This window comes from Corvus kubaryi, unplaced genomic scaffold (genome assembly GCF_017639235.1).
Source record: "Corvus kubaryi isolate FWS band 111438036 unplaced genomic scaffold, C.kubaryi_AGA036_p1.0 66, whole genome shotgun sequence".
NCBI lineage: Eukaryota > Metazoa > Chordata > Aves > Passeriformes > Corvidae > Corvus > Corvus kubaryi.
Window position 1 is genome coordinate 31,841,685 of NW_024582054.1, and position 19,897 is coordinate 31,861,581.

Here is a 19,897-nt window from a genome sequence, read left to right on the forward strand (position 1 = left end):
ACAACCAAGTGCCTCTCGTACTTGGAGGAACAGAGCAAAAGCTGTGTTTGCCTTGCTTAGAAAAGAGCCTCTTTCCCAGTTTTTCTACTGGAACATGTCTGAACTCTTCCTTTTCATTTTGTTTGGATGCTGTTTGGGGCAGGTGATCCTGCCTTCCTCCTGGATCAACCACCTTCTCCTGATGGAGGCAACAAAAAGGTGGAGCAGTCCCTGGGAGGGTGGCACTGTGTTCATTCACTCTTGCTGTTAACCATTCTTGTGGCATTCCTGACTGAGATTGTCATGATTCTGAAGGGCTGAGACTGCAGGAATTAATTCTGTCTCATGAGAAGGAAAAAAAATTCCATTACAAGTGTAAAAAAATAGCCTTACTCACACAATCTCTCATTCGCATGCTTCAAGATGGGGAAGTCTTTAGGGAAACAAACATGAAATGATGACCAATTCTTGTGAGTCTAAAAAAAATTCTTCATAATAACAATACAAACCCTAAGGGTCTTTTTTACATGCAATTTTGAATTACTGGCTTGTCATAGTGGTCTTCAAAGGACGAACAACCTCTGATGATACCTAGAAACACATTTTTCTTGCAGACTTTGGTTCCAAACCTATTTTCCTTTGGCTCAAAATTTTGACACTATTGATGTGATATTGAGCCAAAGAGGTTTTCCATCAGTGAGACACACTTCTGCAGTGGATTTTAATACCAACCGCCTTCACATTCACCCATAATACAATAAATATTTAAAAGGCCTTTATTGACTTCAACTCATAATGATTCTGAAAAAACTGCATTTTATTTGCTTAAAAATAATTGATATATTTGCAGACAGAATCATTTAAAATAATAACAAAACTATAAGAAAAATAGTTGAAAATAAACAGTACTGAAAGACTGTTCTTTTGATGGAACACCCAGACTATCACACTAGACAGACAAATGTACCACTGACAACATCTTCAGACAGAGACCGTCATAAACAGCCGTAAGCTTTAAAATGTGTCTGCCCCGGAAGAATCCGAATCTCCATGTGCACTGCTCAGACTCTGTGTTTCATTAGCTGTGCTCTTGCCAGGCAGCTGCACTGACACCTTTGCTGCAGGAAGATGGGGATTCAGATGAGGGGCAGCATCTTCTCCTAAAAAAAAAAGGGAAAAAAGGAAAACAAAAGTCATTATTTGCTGTCTGTGACAAATGACTGAACTCTGCTGATGTCATCTCCATTTTCCATGGAAATACAGGTACACAGACACCCTTGCTGCCCACAGTTCTGAGGCACTTCAGAGGGTGCTGCTTTAACCATCAGAACTCTCCTTATCAGGCAACAAAAGGACGAATTTCTGTGACTATACAGAACCATGGAATGGACCTTCAAGACCATCTCATTCCAGCCCCTTGCCAAGGGCAGGGACACCTTCCGCTATCTCAGGGTGCTCCAACTCCCGTCCAACCTGGCCTGGAACACTTCCAGGGATGGGGCAGCCACAGCTTCTGTGGGCACCCTGTGCCAGGGCCTCAGCAGCCTCACAGGGAAGAATTTCTTCCTAATCTCCAATCTAACCCTGCTCTCTGTTAGTTTGAAGCCATTCCCCCTTGTCCTGTCAGTCCATGCCCTTGTCTGAAGTCCCTCTCCAGATTTTTTTGGATGCCCTTTAGGTACTGGAAGGACTGAGTTGGATATCCACTGGGTTGTATTTACATACAGATACACTGTACATACACACACACATATATCTATAATTTTCAGTAGGCCCAGCATAATTTCAGATAGTATGCTGGTGTTTCTGGTGTATTCCACAGCATTGAAATGGCATCCATCGATACAAACAGTATTTCTGAATTCCATCCATATGTCTACGTCTGTTTGCATCAAACCTTTGGAAAACATTCATGTTGTTCAAGACCACTTTTTATCATAAACAGCAAAGAAATACCAGCTGAAGCCATTGGGAACAAGTCCCACAGAGAAAAACACCCTCTCAATGCTTCAGCTGCCCAAAACACAAGTGAAAAGTGGTTTCAGCTCTTCCCTATCTCCAGCCCATTTCTCTGACCCATTAAGAGTCCTTCTTGCTTCTCCTTTGTGGTTCTTCCATTCTCCCACGTACACAGACACCCCCTGAAGAGTCCCCTGCAGGACTTCACAAGCCATATTCATCTTCCAGCACCTCTGAGATGGCACCTGGCCACTTCCCATTCCTGTGATCTGACCCTGCAAAATGTGGGACACCCTGGGAGAGGGAAAAACCCTTGCACCAGCAGCCCCTGCAAGGGAGGGGGGGCACATCCCACAGAGCTTCCAGCAGCTGTGACAGATCCCTGCAGTGCCCAGATGTCTTCCTGTCTGGGAACCCCTGGAAGGGTAGAAAACAACCTGCAGTCAGATCCCAGAGATGGGAAGGGAGAAAAGCCATGGGCAAAAGTTAATACATTTAGCCAAAGGAAGGAGACAAGATAATTCATGGAGCAGGAAGAGCAAGTCATGGATCAGGGTAGAGACAAATAATGAAGAAACTCAGGAGAAATGGCACTGGGAGAATGGCACAACATTCACTCAACTACAGAAAGAGCATTTTGAGATTTCAGTTGTCCTGGGGACATTTAAGTGCAGTAGCTACAAGCAAAACAAACATATCTGAGTCCATATGCAACAGCAAAGGCTGTCCTGGAGCTTGTTCTTATTCCAAGAAGTTGTAACAATTCTCCCTTCCTCTGTGATAGACTAGGTAATTAAAACACTATTTTCCCAATAAAACCAAAAAGTTAAGCTTTCTTTCACCCCAGTTAATTATCTCCTATGTCACTGAAGCAGTCATCTGCATTCATCTGACTTGCAGCAAAGCACGCTTCGAATGGCTAATTAAAACAAAACCCCGCTGCTAAAATAAAATTCCATCGGTGTTTTTCCTGCTAGAACAGCAGCCAACAGCCTGGGAAGTCAAACATGAGTGAGGCCAAAGACACTAAAGGCAGGACATGGAACGATCTGTGCCAGCCCAGCCTCTTGCCATTCAGGAAGGCAGCAGGAGCACAAGAGCATTTTTTGTGTCCTCAGGGAATCAGCATATCACCTGGAGAGGAAAAGGCTTTGGGGAGACCTCAGAGCAGCCTTCCAGTATCTAAGTGGGCTCTAAGAGAGCTGGAGAGGGATTTTCCACAAGGGTATGGAGCGATGGAACAAGGGGGAGTGGCTTTAAACTAACACAGAGTAGAGGTAGATGGGATATTGGGAAGAAAGTCTTGGTTGTGCGGGTGCTGAGGCCCTGGCACAGGGTGCCCACAGAAGCTGTGGCTGCCCCATCCCTGGCAGTGTTCCAGGCCAGGCTGGACAGGGCTTGGAGCAACCTGGGATAGTGGAAGGTGTCCCTGCCCATGGCAGGGGGTTGGAATGAGATGGTCTTTGAGGTCCCTTCCAACCTGAACATTCTGGGATTCTGTGATTCCAGTCTGTAGCTGAGTCTGTGTGATACAAAGAGGCTGCTAAGAAGAAAAGCAAAGGGTTTATTTGGTCAGATGTGAAAATGACACAGTAAAGATGTGACTGTGCAATGCCCAAGGAAACCTGATAATGCATCCTCTACTAAAGCCCCTCTCCAACACTAGATGTAGTTTGATGCTTTCAAAGCTTGACTTTGTTAGTATTTCCACAGTCATGTCACATTCCATGATGTCATTGTTTCAACAGCTGTTTTCAGGTTTGTTAAAAAATGAAAAAATCAAAAAAAAAAGGAAAAAAGAAAAGATGGAAAGAAGAAAGAAAGTAATATTCCCTTATCCCAAGGCTCTGTTGGAACTACTCAAGCCTTTGATTCTGGGAGTGCTAAAAGAAAGTATCATATTAGTCTGCATTCCTCCTAACACATACTCTAATATATTTTACAGATATAGTACAGTCCAATTTTATGATAGTTATAAAATGCTAAAAGACAGAAAAAATAAAAATAATAATTCCATCTACTTGCTCAACAGAAAAGTTACCGGTTCCTGATATCAAAATATCTTTAAACTTAAAAATACCCAAAGTCAACACTGCCCTTTTTCAAAGGCAGAAAGCTGAAGTCTTTGACTTTGTTAAATTCACACAGAAAATACAGAACATGGATTTTCAGCATTTTAACTGTGAGAAAATTGTGGATATCATATTTCAGCTAGATGGGAGATTCTGCTCCTTGACTGTAACTTCCCAGGCTAGAAAGCTGCTAGTCCTGAAACGCTACATTGGCCCCAAAAATACAACTACCAAGTTACTCTCACATGTGTTTTATCATTATTACATTTTGCTGAGTGTAGCCTCGTGCATGCACAGTGCATAAAACACTTTATATACACATACAGGGAGGGGTACAGGAATAAAGACACAAATAGAGGCAGACTGGTTTAAATCCTTGTTTAGCCCCTGGTCTGCTCCTTCTTTAATAATGTGATATTCCATTTTATGTCTTCCCCTCATCAGAGAGCAGCTCATACCCAATATTGAGATGGTTTCCTCTTTAACACCGAGTTCCTCACCAGCACAAATATGCAAACTGCAATGGTTAAAATCTTTTGATACGCCAGAAAAACGGAAATGAATTTTTTCTCGTTTACCAAGCAGGAAAGGGCAGGCAGGCAGGTAATCTTCATAGCTTTCCCCCCCTTTTTTAGAGGCTCTGGGAATACTCAGTACAATTTTGCAATCATATAATTAGGTGTATTTATAAAAATTTTCCTTGTTAAAATCCAATAAATGGAGCATGTGACCTTAGGTGACCTCCAGCTTTCCAAATTCTTTGTCACCATCTAATAGAATAAATTCATATAAACTGTGAAAACTGACACTCTTGGTAAGAGAGTCCTTGGCTGGTAGAAGCTCATCAGTGTCTGAAAACGTCCTGGTGACCCACTGATGGAAAAGGTCACATTTCAGATCAGAGATTTTTCCTGTTCTTGGCACTCTGTAACAAATTCACGTACAGTACTAAATTTCCAGACCTTTGTTTAACAGAAGCATAAAAATTAATGATGTGTCAACCATCCAGTGACCTGTGAAGGGAGTTTTTCTCTGAGAGGTACCATCACACACAGAACATGCCATATACAAAAGGTGTCAAAAATGTGTGCCAAAGGAAAAAGGAACTAACCACACTGAAGGGAGGTTTGGTTACTCACACCATATGGCAACAGTAAGAACAAAGAAAAATGTTTAAATCTTTCTTTTTGAATTTTTCTATTTGGCAAAATAAAAAGACTAAACAAGTCTGACTTTTAAGCCAAATGAAAACCATGTGCTTTAACTCCTCTGACTGGGTGTCCATATATTAAATAAAACGATTTTAAATCTATCTGGGGATGAAAGAGAGCCATATCTTGTAAGTGAAAAGTGTAATCATGGAAACACAGAATGGTTTGGGTTGGAAGGCACCTTAAAGACCATCCTGTTCCAACCCCCTGCCACAGGCAGGGGCACCTTCCACTATCCCAGGCTGCTCCAAGCCCCATCCAAGCTGGCCTGGAACACTGCCAGGGATGGGGCAGCCACAGCTTCTGTGGGCACCCTGTGCCAGTGTCCCCCCACCCTCACAATCAAGAATTTTTTTCTAATATCTAATCTAAACCTATTCTCTTTCATTTTGAAGCCATTCCCCCTTGTCCTGTCAGTCCATGCTCTTGTAAATCATCTCTCCCCATCAAGACCATAAATACGAAGGTGTTTGAAGGATCAGGGCCCAGGTTATTTTTCAGCGTAAAACCAGGACCATAATTACTGTAATTATCTACATATTCCTTCCTAAAATTTCAAAACAATCCTCCCTCTCCTCCCCAGCTGAAGCAGCTCACTTCAAGAGCATGAATAAACTGTAAAAACAACTCCAGTGCAGTGCTCTCATTCCTTTAATAGCAGGGGCCGATAGGAATGGCTTGTTTCTTCTTCTGCCAGATTCCAGCTGCTTCTCTTTGTTTATTCCTGACTTCAAAGTTTCAAACACTGTCCTGTACCAACAAATAACTTCCTCCAGATGGCATTAGTTCAAGTGCTCTGAGCACTGGGATAGCACAGCACCTGCAGATCTGCACAGCACTTGAGATCAGCATCTCAAAATCTTCATTGAAGGTGCCTTTTTTTCCCCGTCATTCCCCCATTTTGCTTTTTCCCTACATAAAAGGATTTACATCTGCCATACAGTTACAAAGACCATCAGCAGGGAAGAAGAGTTGTCAGAAATTCTTTACATTAATGGCTAAAGCAAAGTAGAAGAATAAATGTCTACAGGCTCAAAGGTAACAGAACCACTGTCAGTAGAAACATTTTACAGAATCCCAGAATGGTTTGGGTTGGAAGACCTTAAAGCTCATCCAGTTCCAACTCCTGTCATGGACAGGGACACCTTCCACTAGGCCAGGTTGCTCCAAGCCCCATCCCACCTGGTCTGGAACACTGCCAGGGATGGGACATCCACAGCTTCTGTGGGCAACCTATGCCAGGGCCTCACAGGGAAGAATTTCTTCCTCACATCTAATCTAAACCTACTCTCTTTGAGTTTAAAGTAATTTCTCCTTGTCCAGTCACTCCATGCCCTTGTCCAAAGTCCCTCTCCAGCTCTCTTGGAGCTACTTTAGACACTGGCAGGGGCTTTAAGGTCTCTCTGGAGTTTTCTCCAGGCTGAACATCCCCAGCTCTCTCAGCCTGCCAGTCTCTCTTACCTGCCCCTCAAATTCTCTCTTATCTGTTCCTCTCTTTTCTCCTCTCTCAGCCTCTCCTATCTGTTCCTTTTACCTGTAAGTAAACCTGTGAGGTACATATTTGTACCAGTCTGTGTCCTGTCCATGTCTCCATGGGTTTCTGTGTGGCACCACACTGAAATTCACTTACTTGCATATGTGGCTGTACAGGCAAGTTACCAAGAGCAACCTAAGAAGTGGCATTTTTTGGCAAAATCAAAATTATTCCAGGCTTGCTGGGCTAACACATACTGATAAGAAAAATCCATATGTTGATGTAAGTAATTCTGAAGGCTGCACTGAAAAGAGAAATTACACTGCAATGTCAGCCATGCTACTAATTATAATGATATTTAGCATTTCCAGTTCAGAGTCATGTTTAGCTGTATTGTGCATATTGGCTATTTAATGTTTCTGGAATTCAATGACTTATAAATTTGAAAGTGGTTAGGTTATAGAACTAAAAGAATACAATCTTTTCAGGAATAAGCAGGACCATCAACAGGTTCTCAAATAATCTAATTTTTTGGGGCAAAGGTATTCTCCATTTATTAGAAATGACAGATTCTCCTCCAGAGCTTTTCTTGCTCTGGCCACCTTGAATCCATGGGCTTTTTTAGGTTATTGTGGAGAAGTTGGCCTTTCTCAGCTCTGCCAGAAATGTGCTTTTCCAGGCAGGGACTTTCTTCTTGTTTTGTGAATGCTTTGCCAAGCATTACCTGGCTGCAGGTGAGAGCTCTGCCTTTCACTGGGACAGAAACACAGACAAACAAGAACAAGATGTCCTGCAAATGCCTGCAGGTCTCTTTTTTAACTCCAACCCAGACTGCCCCAACTTAGCTGTTTCATGACAAACAGAAAAGACTCGAGGCAAAACAAGGCCAAATTTCTAGGGCTGAGTTACATGAAAAGGGTACATTTACAATTAAAACACTTGAGTTGTTTTACAGAAATGGACAGACATCTGTAGGACCTGAGCCAGAAATGTCTGGATTTAAAAGCACGAGTCTACTGCTGGAGCTGAAAAAACACAGTTTCATTCTCAAAGGCTGCAGCCAACTCATAAACTTCCATAAGTGGGCCACAGACACCAGTGGAGACAGAAAACTATATAGTATGAGTTCAGTTCAAGTTCTGACCTAAACTTGGCAAATTCCACCTTCCCCTTGGTGTCATGTACTTACAAAAACCCTGCACACAAGCACACAGAAAATAAACACGTGTATACACACACTGTGCTTTTGCTGTTTGTTTGTTTAATGTATAGCCCAGCAATAAATATTTCCAAAAAGAAAATAAATGCAGCTCCCCAGTCAGCAAAGGAGGGTGGGGCCAGGCCCAGCAGGTAACAAATATTTCGAAGAAGAATATTTGAAAATGTTTTTTTCCTCCTCTCAAGTCAGAGTTCATGGTTCAGTGGTTTTCCAGAACGCTCTATATTCCCACCAACAGCAACACTAAACAGAACAAAAACTAGAAATACATTAAAGAAACTAGAACCAGATTTTTCAAAATCCTAACACAGAGACCAGTAGGGAAAGGCAGACAGAAAGCAGCTCCAAAAACATCTAGAAATGAGATTGCAGAGTTTACTAAATAAATATTTCCTTTTTGCGCCTAAAATCTACTCTGCTCCTTTAGATCTGGCATCCTTTGCTCTGTAGGACCTCTCACTGCTTAACAAATTCATTCCCTGGCCACATCTCTTGCTGCTGTTTCCCACCAAATCCCTTCCAAAAGATGTTTTAACGATCTTTCCAAATAACTACAATAATTATTAATACTATGAAGAAATATTAAAAGTGAATTTGATTTTTCCATACAGATGGCTGTGATTTTTGGATGTGCAATTGGCTCAGAACAAATAAGTCTTTCCTTAATATTCAAGCACTGCTGTTTCTAGGTTGCAACCATTTTCCTGAGGAAAACCCGGACGAGGCTCTGTGGCAAATACTGAAGCTGCAGCTTTTATTTCAAAATAAAAAAGGAGAAGGAGTTGGTTCCTTACTGGTCCAGAGTCTCTGAAAAACCACCAGGAAAATATGTATCTTGTGCAAGGGCTGGGGGGAGGAGTAATCCCTAAATCCACAAGAGATAACCTAGGTAAACAGCTGGTGGAATCAGGAGAATCTGACAAGTGATAATTTAAAAACTGCAGATCTCATGGTGTAATTAATATTTTACTTATTCAGTAAAACCAAATATCACCTACATGCCAATTTTTTTTTTTTCTAATTCATGCAAAATCTAACCAGCAAGTGGACAGGAAGGTAATTTTAAAAGCATATTTGTATAATATATTCAGCTCTGTTATTCACACCTTCATGTTTGGGGCTCCAAAAGACATTTTAATGCCTGTATCTGAAACAAAATAAAGAAGCTAAAAAAAAAGGGACTCAAATGATCAATCGTGGGAATTCACACTTAATTTTAAGATAAAGTTCTGCTGAACTCCCTTAGGATGCAGAGTCAGTCAGTGCAAACCCAGCAGCAGGACTGGCTCCACTGAGACCTCGTATCTTAATGATATTAATTGCAGCAATACTGCCTCCAGCTTATCTGCATCGTGCCACAGTGCCAGACATAACAGCACTCACAGCCTGCTTGAGGAGTGGCAAGGAAAAGGAATAAAAATCAAAGCATCTTTTTAATTCTTAGAAGTTACATGGCCTCCTTTTATTGAAAAATATTGTAAAGATACTTTACACGAATAATTAAAGTTGAGTGACCAAAGTCAAGTGATGTTTCACCATCAATTAAGATTTGAAAATTAACCTCTTCCCAGTTCACACTTAAAATGCAGGTGGGTGTCCCTGTGAGGCTGTGGATGCTCCATCCCTGGCAGTGTCCAAGGCCAGGTTGGATCTTGGAGCAACTTGGGATAGTGGAAGGTGTCCCTGCCCATGGCAGGGGTTGGAACTGGAGAATTCCAAGCACAGCTTGCTGCCCAGCCCTGCCAGCTCCTCAGATACCAAATATCCAAAGAAATCCTTAGGAATCTCAGAGGATGAGTTTCAGTGAATCCCAGTAAGAAGTCACAAGCTACTTTCTACCACTAAAAAGTGCAATGAGAGACCTTGATGAGCTCTCCCTCAGACAAGAGGATTTCCTGGGCAAGGAGGTTTTATCCCCTCCAGCCACAGCAGCAATCTGCACCCAGATTTGAGTGAAAGTTAGGGAATGGGTATCAGAAAGAAAAGAGAAAATTTTCTGCCTGAAGGGCAGTGCTGCAGGGCAGAATTTTCTCATTGCAAGTCACTCCTCACATATAATGGAGCCACTAAATGCATTCTTATAATAAAACATTAAATAAGTTACACTCTATAAAAAACTTCAAATAACGAGTGTTTTTCTAGATGACCACAAGCAAAATAGCTTTATTTCTCTACTCTGAATACTTAAATATTCACATGATCCTGTGCATTTGTTTGATGATTTTCACTAACAAAGTCATGGGATTCCCCATATGGAAACAGTTTGCCAAGACTCCCATTACTGTACTACCATTACAATGATCTGGCATATTAAAATGCTTCTACCTACAGCACAATTACCCCAAATTTTTGTAATTACACCTTTTCAAAAGATGATGATGAACGTTTTCCCCAGGAACAAAACAAAACAAGACAGAACAAAGCCAGCCCTATACAGCTAGCATTTTCCAATGGTCAGTCTAATAAATTCCAGAATATTTCTATGCACATTTCTAGTACATGAACAAACAAACTTAGAAAAAAATACATCTTTCCCAGCCTTTTGTTTGGCAGCAGAGTGGCCACTACAGATCTTGCCATTTGTGGGTATCAATGACCTTTGGAAAATGTATAGGAATAAGCAGTTCTAGGGAGCTTAGAGAAGCAAACAACTTCTCTGTTAGCTCAGAAAGAGGACTGAATAAGTAAGCACATGTTCAAATAAGGAAAACATTAAAAGTCTTTATTGGAAGATCTGGGAGCTCACTGTTATAGAAGCATGAAATCGTTCAGGGTAGAAAACACTTCTAATATCATCAAGTCCAACCATTCACCCGCCACCACCACGTTCACCCCTAAAACATGTTCCCAAGTGCCACATCCAACACATTTTCTGAACACTTTCAGGGATGGCAATTCCAACACTCCCCTGGGCAGCCTGTTCCCATGTCTGACCACCCTTTCAGTGAATAAATTTTTCATAATATCCGATCTAAATCTCCCTTGGGGTAACTTGAGACCATTTCCTCTGGTTCTGTCTGTGTCCAGACCCTATTTTGACCTGCTCTTGAAATGAGCACTCAGTGTGATGACAAGTAACTCTGCCTCTACAGTCTAATGCCTGGGACCAGAAACTTGGAAAGGTCTGAGAGTAAATATATGATTTTATCTTGTGCTATTTTAAAGTTTGTTAAAATACAAAATGATTAAACTTTGTGCAATAGAGATAAGCATTCCTCCTTGTTAAAAAAAAAAAAAAAAGAATACACTAACCTTGGCCTGTTACATGGGAAAGAGTAAAAGCAAAATTCCTTTGCAATACTTGGGTGAATCTGAGCTCTAAACTAGTAGAATAAATGAGCTGGAGAAATGCACTGCTCTACATTTATGTTGCACATTAAGCACAGTGCACCACCTTCTCAACTCTCTCTTAGACACATCAGTGATTTTAATATCACACCCCCTCCATCTCTGCTAAGTGGTATAAAACACAGGGAAATCTGCAGGCAGCTCCCACCAACACTGTGTCTCCTGAAGGATTCACTGCCAAGGAACAGCTCCCCAGCAGCACCAGAGAAACCAACAACTCTCGTCAGGAGCTGCTCCGCACAACCCTTCGAGCCTGCATCAAGCAGGGCCTTGAACAGAGCCCTTTACATCAGGTTCTCATTTGGGCAGATGCTCTTTGCTGCTGAAGCTGCAGCCACATGCACACAAATTGAAATTTGGGCTGCTGGCTGCACCAGCTTCCTTCAGGACCCACTGCAGCTCTTTGACTCTTCCCAGCTCAAGCTGTCGGTGCCAAATGCGGTGAGCACCCAGTTCATCCCCAGCTTCCCTCAGTGCTTTGGGCCATGAGCAGGATTAACAGAGCTTGTAGGCAGACTGAGAGAAAATCATTCATCAGTTCTCTGGGTTTAAAAATCCCTGGCCAAAATACAGGGAAATCTGCACTGGAAAGAAGCATATACAGAATTCCAGTCTGCATTTGTGGGAGCAGAGTGTGGGCTCTGCTTGGTGATGGGCACGACTCGGAATCATCCAACCATTCAGGCTGGAAAAGACCTCTCAGGTGAAGGGCACAGACACCTGGCTCTGTGCATCATTATAAAGCACACACCTGAATTCAGGAGCTGCTCACAGGAACAGCAATTACACAAAGCTCCTTAGGAAAGCAGCTTTTGCAAACCCTCCACACACCTGACAGTGACACAGACTCAACTATTTAGCACAATCCCGATCTGACATGATGACACCCAGTGTGTGCCAGTAGGAAAAGCACAATGGCAAAGGAAGTCTTATCTCGTGTGCCTCATGGAATTTAATGGCTCCCCAGTATGTTACCTGAAGCAAATTCATTCACATTATACACACAATACACTCCCAAGTTCAGGAACACTTTCTCTGCAAGTATCAGATAAAGCAATCTGTTTTCTGGCAGTTTCTTGCACATACTACAGTAAGACCTGAATTTTAAGAAACATTACCCATTATTTTCTTTCTTTCTTTCCGCCTCTTACATATCAGGGAAGAATTGAGTCTGGAATATGCTTAAAATTCAATACATCTCCAAGTTGGGGAATATGTTTTCCCTCGTCATTACTCTGTCACTGAGCATTATGCTGCCTACACAAGAGCAGGAGAGAACAAATGCTTAAAGATCATCTTTCTTTACATACAACATTTAAATGTCACTGTTATTTGATGCAATATTGGGGGTTTTTTAAATCTTGCAGGCAGAGAAGACACATGTTGCAAAATCTCTTGCAACAGGACTGTCTCCTACAATGTTGGAAGCCTGGAAAGGGTCTGGATCATGCCTGGGGCCTCTCTCACTAATTCTGCAATGCAAACTGCAATGTAGTTTTCTCTCTGCTATTACAGAGTTCTGCAATCCTTCCCTATTCCTTCAGATGAGAAGTAAACAGGTTAATGCAGACTCATTGTGCCTTGCTCTGTATTTTTAGAGAGCTGCTTGGAAAGGGAATAGTGGAGTATCCAAGGTGTAGCTTTATTCACACAACCTACATTTATGAACCACAGGAAGTTTCCTGGAAACCTATTCTAAATCTGATAAGAAAAATCCTCATTAAGAATCATTTGCTTGTTTAATTTTCACTTAGTGAGCTTTAATGTACCATAAAAGTAATAACAACAGTCCCTTAACTAAATACTGCTTGTCTTGTATTCATTAATTTTAGAAGAACACAAAACTGCCTGTAGATACAGGAAGCTGCTGGAAAATAAAAAAGGAACCAATCACATAAACTCAAACGAGAGTTTTTTTGGGGTTTTTTTTGGTGTTTTTTTTTTTTTTTTTTTTTGTGGAACACGGAGTTCAACAAAAATGTATTCTGTTCACTGTACACACGACACCAATGGGAATAAGAGCCAGTTCAAGTTCTAAGTTACCATTACTTGCGTAATGGCTTCAAGCTGCAAGGCACAGCTGTACGGGCCCAGCCAGACAGGCTATCACAGCAATGCTTTGATAGCATGGGGCCCTTAAGTGTCAGGATATAGAAAAGGCAGCAGTTGTTGGCTGTGAAAACAGTCTGATACAAACCAGATGGGGACTCACTTGATGGGCAACACAAAGGAAAACAATTGGCTCATTCAACAAAGTCAGGCCACTGCCCCAGAGAATTAACAGAAGACAATAACAGTCAACCAGAGTTGATGCAAACAAGAAACAGCCATGTGGTTACGGTTTAAGGAATTGTTTCTCCTCAGACTAAACATAAAGTTTTGATTTCTAATTCTCATATTCATTAATTTCAGTCTCGTTTACAAGCCCCTTCTTCCTCCAAAGTCTTCCGTGTAATTCATTTATGTAGCACCAGCCTTCACACACCTACTTAAACAAGAAAAAAAATCTATAACAAAGGCAGCTATATTAATCTAATGTTTCCTGAGGAATGCTAAGACCACAGACAACTTTCTGAACCATGGCAGAACAACGTTACAGATACACAAAGTGTTATTAGACATATTTGCATGCATATGGCAATATATTTGCTGATTCTTTTTGATTTGAAATGCATAAAGCCCAATAGGTCACATGCTGGGTTACCAGAGTACAGATGTCCTCCAGTTTTGTGAAAAGTTCTTCTGGTTTCTTACTTAGGTTTTTTTTAAGCAAACTTCAGATCAATTATGTTGCCACATAAGAGTTTTGTCAGGCTACAGTTAAAAAATCTATTAAAATAGCTATTACCAAAGCTTTTTTGAAGCAATCAAAAATTTAAAAACTTGCCATTTCAGCCATAACTCAAAAAATTTCCAGCCCACTCATTTTTAGAAGCTTGTAGAAGATTATGGTCCAAAATCTTAATTGCTCTTGCTGTTTTATTACAGGAAATACGAAAGTGACATGTGCAAAGGTATTTTGATTACAAATTACTTACAGAGATTGCACAATAACTCAGACCTCTAAGGGCCTTCTGCAATTTTACTCTCAGACTGAAAACATCTGAACTTTCTTTTCATAGACTTCAAACTATTCCCTCTGGCAGGCTCTGCATGGTGGAGCTCCACACGAGTGGGAGCACTGGGATGGCACCGCTCTGAGAGGCAGCCACACCTGCAAATCCAAGCAAGGACCTGGACATGGAGATGTCCTGGATACCTTGTGAAATCAGTGTCCTCGGTCCTGTCAGCTTTAGCACACCACCACACATCATGGAATCCCAGAATGGTTTGGGGTGGAAGAGACCTAAAAACACATCCAGTTCCACCCCCTGCCATGGGAAGGGACACCTTCCACTATCCCAGGTTGCTCCAAGCTCCACCCAATATTGCCATGAACACTTCCAGGGATGGGGCATCCACAGCTTCTCTGGGCAACCTCTGCCAGGGCCTCAACACTCTCACAGGGAAAATTTTTTTCCTAATATCTAATCTAAACCCACGCTGCATGTATGGTTCTCATTTAACAGGCTGACTCTGGAATGACAGAGGAAGGGAGTTTGTCCTTTAAGAAAGTGAAAAAAACCCTCTCTGAATTAATGAATCAGAGAGTCAGGCCCTAATCATCCTAAGCGGTTCTAGCCTTCAGCTGCTGTGGTTCTCCAGCCTTTGAGCACGACTTCACTTCAAAAAAAGGCCAAAACACGGCCTTGGCTGCATTCAAACCAAACCATCACGTACTGTAGGTAGAAAAATCAGCTTTTACTTCAGTTTCCTGCCATAAGCACAGAGCCAAGCCCCCAACAAAGCCTTTGTGTTATGCTCTCTCTGAGCTAAAACATCTTCCCGGTAGAACCGCGGGGCTGATTTCCAAAAGCGTGGCCAAATTCTTGAAACCTCCACTGCAGCGCTGGGCTGTCCCATTGTAGCAGAGAAGACCTTGCCTGCAGTGCTGCTATTATTCATTTTTCACATCATATATATCAAGGTCAGACCACATTTTCTATATGTGCAGCTGAAATTTTGCGTTGAGTCTCTCTGTTAGGTCGTTACTAGAAAATTACGAACCTTAGGAACAGAACAGCCTTTATTTATCAAGCCTTAAACCTCAGAGATACTGGCAGTCATAGTCTTGCATTAAAAGCAGATGAGAGAGGAGCAGAAACCTCTTTAAATCCCAGGTCTGTCTGCACAGGCAAACCCCAATTGCTGTTGTAAAAAGGGTTTTGGACATGGTCCGTCAGAGAACGCCTGCACATAAAGGCCAGCTGGAGTGGGGGGAGGCACGGCTGCCCAGGCTCTTTCAAAGTGAGGATTCCAACAGGAAACTGCTCCCCCTTTTCTCTCCTCTCTCTTTTTTTTTCTTTTTAATCAGGAAGGAAGCTTCATCTTCAGAAACAAGCATTCCCTGTGTAATCTCCCTGCTTGGCTGTCTCTAGGAGTGGGTCCAATTACTGAAATAAGCAACATGCACTTCTGAGAAGACAATCGTGTATTTACACTGTAACTCAAACTAGGAAATATTTCCCATTTATAACTCTGATTTACGTAACGGGGCACAATGGCAGCTGTTAAGTAAATTAAACTATTTTCTCAAGATCTGTAATTATGGTTTCAGGATAATAAAAACACACTAGAAAAAAAAGTCTGAAATAAAGCAATTTGCAACAAATTCTGTGCTTGTTAAGTCTACTGAAGATACAATGGCCTGACAAGGACAGACACTGCAGTTGTTTTACTGTCTTTAAACAAACACAGCTCTGCCTAACTCTTGCAATATGCACAGTGCCTAAAACAAGTCATGATATGCAACCCTGACATTATTACTTTACTGGAACTACCTGAGTTAGGATAGAGAGCAGCAGATCACCCTATTAAGTCTAACCCACCTTGATTGGCTAATTTTGAGCCAAAACATAAACATAATTCTACCAGACCCAGAAAAGGTGAGGTGCATCTTCATGGTTCACATCTGGTTGATGATTTATTAATTTGTATTAAAAATACATGCCTATATGACATTAAAAAAAGGAAGAGTTAACTGGAAGGCAAAGTCATGCTGTACACAAAGACAAACAGTTAATTCCCTGCAGCCAAAGCACTGGGGGAAAAAAAATGCATTTCACAGAGCTGCTCCATATTTTGTGTCACACTCAACAACTTTCACTCAGGTTGTTTAGAACTGTGCTTAAAACCAGCTCTTCTTTCTTTAAAAGCAAAACATAAGTTTTAGATTAGAGCGACAAGACACACAAAGGTTCTAAATTTAAATTAAGTTTTTCTAGGGGTAGGGTTTTTTTTTCTCCCCTGAATGACAGCACTCATGATAAAAACCAGAACACAGTAGTCCACAGACAAAGTTTAACCCATCTCCATCATTTACTACCGTTCCTTGCAAATGCAGTCACCAAAAGCACATTTGCAAGTGGTATTTCAGAGATGAGGATTTGTTGTACTTCACTTACAGAATGAGTTGTATGGAAGATGAAGAGGGTTTTATTCCAGCTTTATGTTAGGAAATGTTATTCCACACTGTTACACAACACAGCCCCATGTGCAGCCTCAGCACTGAGCAACAGGTCACGCATGACAACTTTAATCTTCACTCACCAGCTCTTACCCTATTTTTTAACAAGAATGCTACTTTGGCAGCCTGCATTTCTCAAAATCAGCATCTTATCAAAGAGTAGCATTACCATTATTTACACAGTGTTCTTCATTTGGAAGACATCCTAGATAACATTTACTCCATGCTGTTGCCTTACTTGAAAGTTTCATGGGCTCCTATTCTTAAGAAATTAATCCCATGGGCACTGGAAACCTATATTTATATTTAATTATAGGCAGTCTTTGTACCACTGTATTGAGAAGGCAGAGCTGGACAAACCTGGCTTCCCTTTGGTGCATGAAGTCAAAGGTCTGTCTGCTCCTAAAGTATCTAGAAAAATAAGCAAATAAAGTACCTAGTGACAACACTGGTCACCAGCATGAAAACTGCCTGTAAGACAAGCCCTTGCACAATCTAATAAGCAATAGAATTTTAAAAATGTGATTTGATTGTGGACAGAAATCATCTAAATATCCATCTTTATTGGCCACCTTGGTTCTCTTCAGAACTTTACAGCTGCGCCTCACCTCTCCTAGCAGTGCCAAAAATTTACAAAGCATTAAAAAAGAAAAAGAAAAAAAGTTTATCATCTGAGAATGACAGCTTCTGTGAATCCCCAGTCTGCTTTGTAAAAGAGGTCTGGCAGCAGATAGTCAGAATTTGTGAGTTATTCATCACTCATCTCATACACACTCATGTCCTAGGGATTTCTCTCCTACCCAGCCACCCCCCACACTAACAGCTGGCTCCTTCCAGGTTTTATGCAGTGCCTAAAAAAGCTGAATTGAGAGCAATTTAAGAACAGGTAAAGCTGAAGGGAGTCCAGCTGCCTCTGCCCAGGGCTCAGCAAACCCAGCACAGCAGGGAGAGCAGAAGCTGCTCCTTCTGTTGCGCTGCTCTCAGACTTGCACGAGCCGCTGAATTATAAAAGGCAACATCTGCCTTCCCTGCCAACCAGAAAAATATAACAAACTCAGCACATACTGAAGACATAAAGCCTGCATTTCTCCTATCACAGTGCTATATATGTTTCTCCAAGTTGAAATTTGTGTTTGTAATACTCCTTGTCTTCACCTGTCACCAAACAGTATCCAGGCAATGTGTTGCCAGCACCCAAAAGCATCAAGACTTCCTGCTCTGATACTGATGCCTTTTATAAAAGAAACTAAAAAGAAAAAAGGGAGATAAGAGACCTACTTAAATGACTGTTAATCCAAATAAGGATGGTCATCCTAGGAGATCCTGTGGTACATGTGCCAACTGAACTAACCCAGCTGGCAGCAGGTCTACCTGAGACCTGGAATGGTTCCTGACTCCAGCTTAGCTGGCACTGATGTACCAGGCTGTACCCAGAGAGTGACTGAGGAGTGTAAATGTATCTTATTCAGGAAACTGCCTTTGTAGGCTGTAATCTATGTGAGAAACCGTAGCATAATCCTGGAGGCAGTAACTGCAACCAAATGCCCTGCTGAAAAGGGAATGTTATTTCTCTGAATCACAAATGCAAAGAATGGTTTGGGTTGGAAGAGACCTTTAAAGGTCATCGGGTTCCAACCCCCCTGCCATGGGCAGGGACACTTTCCACTGTCCCAGGCTGCTTCAAGTCCCGTCCAACCTTGAACATTTCCAGGGATAGGCCAGCCACAGATTCTGTGGGCAACCTGTGCCAGGACCTCACCACCCTCACAGCAAAAAATTTCTTCTTAACATCTAATCTAAACCTGACTCTTTTCAGCTGTAAACCATTGCCCCCCATCCTGTATAAAAAGTCCACCTCCCTCCCTTTTATAAGGCCCCTTTAAGGTACTGGAAGGCCACAATGAGGTCTCCCTGGAGCCTTCTCCAGGCTGAATAATCCCAGCTCTCCCAGCACAGCAGAGGTGCTCCAGCCCTCTGATCACTTCTTGTTGCAGTGACACACTGAGGCACATCCTTTAGAACAACCAGGATGCCCATTTACATTCTTTTACCATCACTGCTAACAAATAGGCATGTGAATTAAACTAGTACAAGACCACAAAAATTGAATGCCTCTTCACAACATTTTGACAGAAGATGATGTGCAAAGGGACTTCAGACTCAATTATATGTCTATAAATGAGCAACAGGTTCAGGAGAGACTGTTCTGATCCTTTTCCATGACCTACCACAACACACAGGCCACAGAACAGCTAAGCATGCTTACTTTCTAGATGCACATCAGTTCTTTCTTGTTAAACCATGGGCTCAGAGCTGTGGAACCACTAATTTGTGAGAAACTTCTCCCTCCAGAGAAGAACTAACTGGAAACAGCCCTGGGGCTGATGTAAGCATTAAGTACATGGGGAGTCTCTGTCCTTAGGTGGCTTGCCCAAGCCCATTAATTTTTTGTGTGTGTCCCCCATTTATATAAGCAATGTTTGCATGAAAGGGGAAAGCAGGTCAGCCTAGTCAGCTTGCCACCATCTGCTTTTATTCAGAGTTGCTCAAGATCAGTGCCAGTGGGATCAGTGCCCATTAAAGGGGTTTATTGTGTGTGTTTATTTTTTGCTCTTTACAATGAAGGCAACAGCAATTACTGTAAGCTTGTAAAAGTGCATACAAATCATAATCCTCAATACAAAGCTGCTTCAGTCAGATCCCAGTGAGTTTACAAATCCTAGACAGGCTGTGAGAAAGGCTGTCCTGGCACAACAATTTCCATAGACTGGGGAGGAGTGTGGTAGTGTCCAGGAGATCAGAGACTTGTATTTAATATTTGTTATCAAGACCATCCCCTGTTTGCAGCCCACAGCAACTCCAGCTGATTCACCACCACATGAGAGTCTTAGACAAAAGAAAAAGCCTCACATTGGAGCTTGACCCCCAGACAGGCTGACAATAGATGGATTTATACAACTAAAACTGGAACTGGTGAGAGATCAAAGGTAGGCTGCCAAAGTGGAAATAGCAATTTAGAGCTCTCAGCTAGTACATTCCAGCTCCTAAGAGTGGATATGCAGCAGCAAG

The 19,897-nt window shown here is 41.9% G+C and overlaps 1 protein-coding gene across 3 annotated transcripts in view; it reads right to left on the bottom strand.

Annotated features, from left to right (window-relative positions):
* Positions 1-739: 739 nt before the first annotated feature.
* KIAA0586 (KIAA0586 ortholog) overlaps positions 740-19,897 on the bottom strand; it is a 68,245-nt gene continuing 49,087 nt past the window's right edge. For all 3 annotated transcript variants that reach the window (XM_042048102.1, XM_042048100.1, XM_042048101.1), the window contains exon 31: positions 740-1,139. In XM_042048102.1, the coding sequence (XP_041904036.1) occupies positions 994-1,139 (146 nt within the window). In that variant the 3' untranslated portion in view covers positions 740-993. The remainder of the gene's footprint in view (positions 1,140-19,897) is intronic.